Raw genomic sequence first — 7,866 nt, 5'->3', positions numbered from 1 at the left:
TAAAGCCTTAGAGCTGCATTAGAATTTTTAAGAAATACACAACTAGAATTTACAGCCTAACGGTTTTCCATGTCTTTTGAGTCATGGTATAGAGAGAGGTGATAAGTTCGATCTTTATGAATAACATGATTTTCTTTAAACCAACTGAACACCAATAATGATGGTATATATTATATCAACCCTATAGGGGGTTTTACTGGATTCGTTCACGGACCTCTACCCGGATGCCCGAATGGATGTGTTCCCGAGTACCGTCGATCGAGTTCAGGTTTCCGCCGAACGTTTGTATTACGTGCAAATAATGAGGGTCATTGAAATAAATAATCTGCTAAAAAATTCACTTTTAAAAAAAAATACACAACTAAAAACATACAGTAGTAAAAACACTAACACAGCTTGTTCCAGATTTTACCGACTTTTGTCTAAGAAGTTCTAGAAAGAAAAAAAGAAAGCCCATGCACCTTCTATCAATTTCTCAAACCTTCTTCATTTCATCTGCCTGCACAAATCCAACTCTGCCCCTTTATCTATTAATATTAATAACATCTGGAATATTAATTAATTAATATATCATTCCTTCCATAAACTTTAGCTCTCTCCGTCTTCTTCGAACTACTATAATTGCTGTAAGTTGTTCTCTCTTTTTTACTCTGTTATTCTAATTCTTCATTCTACTTCTTGTTATATCTTATTATAATGTCTACATGCAATCATATTTAAGTTCATTACTATTCGCACAAATTAGGGGCCTAAATTATTCTAACTGAACCAAACACTTTGACTAGGGTCCGAAATTATGTTAACGGAATAATTTTAATTTGATTAAGGGGGCGAGGTTATTCTAACTGAAAAGTCCACTTAGGTTAAGGGCCGAGATTATTCTAGTCGGATCAATCACTTAGATTAGTGGTCGAATTTATTGTGACCAAATCGATCACTTAGATTAATGTTCGGGATTATTCTAGGGAACCGATCACATAGATCAGGGGCAGAGATTATTCTAACGTAATTAATCACTTAAATTAGGGTCTGGGATTATTTTAACGGAACCGATCAATTAGATTAGGAGTCAAATTTATTCAAACGGAACCGATAGCTTTAAAGATTTTACTAATGATAACTATAAGGTTGTTATCAAGAATTAATTTAGTGCAAAGATGATTGTACATGTGTTGGTTTTAACCACCAGGTTTGCCTAGGTGGCAACTGACTTCCCCAATGAAGCACATCATCCGGGTTCAATTTTTGGCTATGTCAAATTGTTCATAAAGGCAGAGGCGGAGACAGGGGATGTTTAGGGATGCTTTGCATCCCCCAACTCTTCAAATAAGCGAAATATATTGTGTTAAAAATTGTATATTAGTTGAAAATATCCCCTAACAAATAAACATAAGCATCCCTTAATTCATCCCCTATCCGTGAATCATCAAATTTTGCTCCAAAACCTACATATTTTGCCCAAAATCATCAAATTTTGCTCAAAAATCTCCAAATTTACCTTAAAAACTTCGTAATTTGCCTAAAAACCTCCGAATTTTTTTCCCCAAAAACCTCTATATTTTGCCCAAAAAAATTGTTAGGTTTTTTTTTTGCCCCCGATGAAAAAAAATACTGCTTCCGCCACTGTTCGTAAGCATCCCCTATTCTGTATTTCTGGCAAATACTGGCTTCGCCTCTGCATAAAGGGAGTGTGACTAGAGGGCGTGCATAATGCACAATTCAACAGGTCTCGCGAGGTTTTACCTGGGAGTCAATGTGCTCGTTTATAAGCACATAAGACGGTTTCTTCGCTTTGATTACCGATCACTTTGATTAGGAGCCGCAATGATTATTTTGATTGGGGACCAAAATTATTCTAACCTACCCGATTATTATGATTGGGGCCGGATTATCCTAACTTAACCGATCACTTTAATTGGCACTGGAATACCAAAACTAAACGATCACTTTGATTAGGGGCTATATTATTCTTAATCACTTTGATTAGGGGGTCGAAATTCTTCTAACGTAACTAAAGTACTAACATAACCGGTGAATAAACATGGTCAACATCATGCGGAAAGAGGATCCCACACAAAGTTTCCCCTTTCCGGCTATGATAAAATCGTCAATGAATGTTATGGGTATAAATGATTGTTCAATCAAAGTATTGAGTTTCCATACATGAATTTGGCTTTTGGTACTGATATTGCTTTTTGTTGAGTAATCTTCTTTCTTAGTTAGGATTATTTTGAGTATATGGATAATGCGAATTGCCATTCAGAACTTTTGTTCAAAAATTCTTTGAACTTATGCTTAAGAGCAAAAGTCAAATAAAACATGTTTGTTTTATATTGATTATTTTTCAAAGCTTGATTGCAAATGTGGATACGTACTCCTTTTATAGAGGAGTTCTACATACTGGTGCTACATTATTACTCTATTACACAGTATCGGTACATTATTACTCCGTGTACCTATTACACGGTAACCAATTCGATTTTGGGTATAAGTGAATATTTTCCTCCTTCCCTCCAAAACTACATTTCCCTATTGATCCTGTTCCATCGTGTATTGTCCACCACAAATTTGCACAAGCTGTTATAAAACTATATGTATTATTCGTGTTGCTAACCAATAAAATGTAGTATTCTTTACTTAAATACTTTCTGATTGATTACAATTAAATACACAATTATTATTTTGGGGCATCCTAAAAGATAACACACAATAAACTGACCGGAGTTAGAGTATAACACTTGCCTATAATTAGTAATATTAGTAGTGATAATAATTAATAACCATAATATATTCACAAGAAGTCTTATATTTAAACCTTAGTAAGTGCACATCATAACATGCCAGTGAAAATGTCAAACGGTCACATGGATACCCCGGTTAGGGTATATATATGAGAAAATACAAGTCCTCCCTGGGCAACTCAAACAAAAAAAAGAGCATTCTTCGTTTAATAGTAGTGACATGCTCACATTGAATAATAGCATTGCATGGAACAACTAACCTTGCTTCTAGTTTTTGTCAATTTACACCTTCTATTGTTCGTTTGTAATTTGATCTTGTTGAATTTGTTATAGTATTTGATGATGGATAGATGATATGGCATGGGTTAATAAGGAACAATATATAAGTTGCAAGTTTTAGTTGAGTTGAATCATGAGAGAGGTTTTCTAAGGTGTTCTTTTTATCAAATAGCATTAAGCCTCATTTTTTATTTTTTTAAACTAAAGAAATTTTATGTATTCCTGAGTTATTAGCATTAAAGTTAATGTAACGCTTGCCTTATGCGTCTTATTTCATCTTAATGAACTATATAATAAAGCTAGATTCAAACGGTTAGTTGACAGGTAGGAACAATGAGTGAAGAACATGCATACACTGTGGTATCTGATGGTGATGCCGCTGGGGATACGACATCCTCAGCTGTCACATCACCCGAAATCGCAATCGGCATCGACATTGGTACTTCACAATGTAGCCTTGCAGTTTGGAACAGTTCCAACTCTCAGGTAGAGCTTATTAGGAACACAAGAAATCAAAAGCTAATCAAGTCGTACGTCACCTTCAGTAACGAATCCCCTGTCGGTGGGGTCACTAATCAACTATCTCATGAATACGAGATGTTATCAGGAGCCTCCATTTTTAACATGAAACGACTAATCGGTAGACTTGATACTGACCCGATCGTTACTCAAGCTAGCAAGACTTTACCGTTTCTTATTCAAACTTTGGGGATCGGCGTCAAGCCGTTTATTGCAGCACTCGTGAATAACATATGGAGATCGACTACACCTGAAGAAGTTCTTGCAATTTATCTTGTGGAGTTAAAAGGTTTAGCAGAACATCGACTTAAACGACCTGTGAGAAACGTTGTTTTAACTGTACCGGCTGCGTTTAACCGGTTTCAGTTGTTGAGAATGGCTCGATCGTGTGCCATGGCTGGTCTTCACGTTCTTCGATTTATGCCAGAACCTGCTGCTGTTGCGTTGCTGTATGCACAACAGCAACAGCAGGCGGTGAATGAAAATACGGGTGGCGAACGGGAAAAAGTTGGTCTTGTGTTCAACATGGGTGCTGGGTATTCGGACGTGGCGATAATAGCGACAGCTGGCGGGGTGTCGCAAATGAAAGCGTTGGCAGGGTGTAGCGTAGGAGGTGAAGATTTGTTGCAGAATACAATGCGTTACCTTTTACCAGAGGCGGATACTCTGTTTTCGGGTCACGGGTTTCAAGAGATCAAATCGATGGGTATTTTACGTGTTGCTACACAAGATGCGATACATAAACTTTCATTTCAACCGAGTGTACAAATCGACGTTGATCTTGGAAGCGGGAAAAAGATATGTAAAGTTCTTGACGTTAAAGAATTCGAGGAGGTTAACAGTTGGGTATTTGAAAAGTGTGGTTCTTTGGTAACACAGTGCTTGAATGACTCGAAGGTGGAAGCTGACAACATCGATGATGTCATTCTGGTCGGTGGTTGTGTCCATATTCCGAAGGTGAGGAATATGGCGATGGGTATTTGTAGAAGGAGCGAAATTTATGCAAGTATCAACCCGTTAGAAGCTGCTGTTCGTGGGGTCGCAATTGAAGGAGCGTTGGCTTCTGGGGTCAATGATCCGTTAGGAAGTTTAGACCTTTTAACTATCCAAGTCAATGCGCATGGCATCGGGATTCGATCAGATGGTGACAGTTTTGTACCGATTATAGGACGGAACACTACTATTCCTGCTAGAAGAGAAATGTTTTTTACTACTGCGCATGACAACCAAACTGAGGTGTTGATTGTTGTATACGAAGGTGATGAAAAGACGGTGGATAAGAATAATCTGCTCGGGTATTTTAAGGTTGTGGGGATACCTCCAGCTGCAAAAGGGGTGGCGGAAATTAATGTGATTATGGATATTGATGCTTCGAATATGTTGAGAGTTATGGCTGGGGTTTTGATGCCTGGGACGCAAGATCCGGTGGTACCTTGGATGGAAGTAAGATTGCCGACGGCTGATGATGGTAATGGATTGTGTGCTGATGCTTTGAACAGATCGTTCGGGTCGACTTTAGACTTGGTAACGCTCCATAACAAAATACCCAAGTGAGACTATCATTACTGTTGATAAATATTTGTCGTCTGGTTTTTGTTTGTATTTTTTCTTGGTTTTGTACTGTTGTAGATGGTAATAAAACTTGCATGGTTGGCTGTAACAAGAGTTATAGTAGGTATGTAGTGCAGAATGTAAGAAATAAGTGTTTGTGACAGTAATGGTTGCATTGTGGATCTTTTATATCTCTGTTAGTATTTTGTAGTTTGCGAGGATAGCAAACATAAGAGATGTGAAAACACAGACTCGAATTGTACATGGCTTATACACAACTTATACACGAATTAACTGATGTTTAAGTAGGTGCGAGGATTGCTTAGCTAAGTGAGCCAATCGATCTTTCTCTTCAACCTTTGCGATATCCATTCAAACGATTTGATTTGGATTTTATTTAGAGCCACCGGTTCATTCCACGAAGATCCGCGGAATACCATGTTGTTCCGATTTCTCCAAATGTAATATGCACAAACTCATCCAACCGTCTGCCAAATTTTATTCCCAAGGCACAACAATGAAGTCCGAGCATTGCCTTTAAGGATTTCATTTACATTATGGTTTCAAAAGTTGCACTCCCCACCAACGAAAAACACGATCCCAAATTTCCATAGAATGCTTACAAAATATTAAGATATGATCAACCGATTTGAAGTCGTCGTCATCACACAAGGGGCACCTAACAATTTCAAAGAGTTTGTTATATATGGTGAAACGTATGTGTTTTCACAAACGTGCTTACAATCCATTCTCAAATCTCGAGTGACTAGTTTTTGTGATTTGCAAATAATGTGCCATGACAGATACACGTTGTCGGGTTTCTTGTATGCTTTTAAGTTAAACATTAAATTAAAACGTTTGCTAGTAATGATTTATTTTTAGTTTAACTAATATGTGATGCAACTTCTTTATTGTTGATTTGGATATGGAAGGACTATCATCGGTACATAAACGGTACATAAAAACTAGTACAGATCAAAATGTAAGTATGAACATTTGACTATCATCAAAACTATAATCTAAAACTTGCAATTGGGGTCATGTGCCATTGTGTCTAGCAATCACCTGTAACATATAAATTGGCTTATATGATTATGCATATTATTTTAAGATAAAGTTAAGAAGTTAGTGATCAAACCAACAAATGAGATCATGACTGGACACTTTATAATTTGTTGGATTAAAATAATTACATGAAACGGTTTAACTATAATGTACAACTATCTCAAGTATTCTCAACGCAATTAAAAGTTAATTAAAAGTTGTCATTATCAAAATTCAATTCTTAAATTCGTAGAGGTGTGAGAGAGTGAGATAATGTATGTAGATATATAAGTTAAGATCAATATGTTGTAAACATGAATCTAGTTTGAAACATAGTTATTCGAAAGATATTCATATGGTGATCAGCATGAGCAGTGCTTTATAAAAGGCTGGGAGGGGTCATGACCCTGAGCAAGATATGAAATTTGTAGCCTTTAGATTTATGAAAATTCGGAGACCGTTTAAAACTATATGACCAAATGATATAAACTCGCAAAATTTGCCTTATCAGCAATTTATTTCACATGAGTTTTGAGGTTTAAATCTCACTTGCATCATATCATTGAGTTTCAGAATATGGTTATAATAACTCGATTAGATTCCATACGTACTAATAAAAATACTCATTTCTAAGTGAATGATACGAAACTATAAACATACAGAAATCACACCAAACCTTGAAAATCATATGATTATAAATGAAATTACAGAACGAAGATTCAATAACAAATACAGAAAAATAACTCTAAGAAACTATCAGACTAATCAATAATCTTTCATAAGAACACTAAGTATCAAGTTGATACTTCTCAAATCAATCGATTGTATGAACTAGAGTTTGGTGATTAAAACGAGAGAAAAACAGATGATGAACAAAGAGCCGGATGGTGAATGAAGAGAAGAATCCAGATACGATGTATATATATATATATATATATATATATATATATATATATATATATATATATATATATATATATGTTACACATATAGTACCCGAAACGAATTTTGATTAACAAAAGAATGAATCATCATACAAATAAATATGATACAAATAATAAGTATGATATAAAGTATTCATACCTGAGTAGAAACAGTAGGATATTCATCAAGAGCCGAGGCCCGTGTTTAACACGGTTCCCTTAAAACAGATTCGCCGTCTACACGTCGTCTGTTTTTCAGGATACAACGGCTTAAAGCTGCGTACAGCCGGAGTCGAGACTTGCCTGAAAATTGCAAAGAAAGATTATGTTTGTTTTATGTATTTTTCTTCTATCTCAAAAGGATGGAGATGGTGATGTATATATACACAAGACATTTAATGACTCCTTAATCACCATCATTAATATCATAATATTTACCATCATTAAGAGGGAAAGTGAGCTGGAGTTGACTCAGGCCTAGTGGGTCACTTATCCATGGATTACGGGTCAAAAATATGCCCACGGGTTGGGTACAAAACTGACCCAAAACATACCCACTTTCCCTTTAGTTCCAGCTTCAACTACCTCACTTTAGAACACGATATCTCATTCACTACAATATAACTTTGGACACATGATATACCATTGTGAACCCCTTGTCAAGAGCTACGTAATCATATGATATATCATTCATAGATATTATATATACATATGCATATATAGGTCCAAAGTTCGAAAAATTTGCATTAGAAAAGCATTATTTTCCAACAATCCCCACATGAATAGATATCGATCTGTAACACACAAAT

At 35.9% G+C, this 7,866-nt stretch overlaps 1 protein-coding gene across 1 annotated transcript; it reads left to right on the top strand.

The window, feature by feature from the left end:
- Positions 1–546: 546 nt before the first annotated feature.
- LOC139855616 (heat shock 70 kDa protein 8-like) lies at positions 547–5,267 on the top strand. The gene is made up of 2 exons (XM_071844858.1): positions 547–626; positions 3,345–5,267. The coding sequence occupies exon 2, from the start codon at positions 3,354–3,356 to the stop codon at positions 5,091–5,093; it is 1,740 nt and encodes a 579-aa protein (XP_071700959.1). The 5' UTR covers positions 547–626; positions 3,345–3,353; the 3' UTR covers positions 5,094–5,267.
- The last annotated feature ends 2,599 nt before the right edge of the window (positions 5,268–7,866 follow it).

Source organism: Rutidosis leptorrhynchoides, chromosome 6 (assembly GCF_046630445.1).
Source record: "Rutidosis leptorrhynchoides isolate AG116_Rl617_1_P2 chromosome 6, CSIRO_AGI_Rlap_v1, whole genome shotgun sequence".
Classification (NCBI taxonomy): Eukaryota; Viridiplantae; Streptophyta; class Magnoliopsida; order Asterales; family Asteraceae; genus Rutidosis; species Rutidosis leptorrhynchoides.
This window is presented reverse-complemented; position numbering and strand designations above follow the sequence as displayed.

What these genes read in the sequence shown, in the direction of transcription:
- LOC139855616 (XM_071844858.1), top strand. Translation starts at nt 3,354, where the DNA reads ATGAGTGAAGAACATGCATACACTGTGGTATCTGATGGTGATGCCGCT.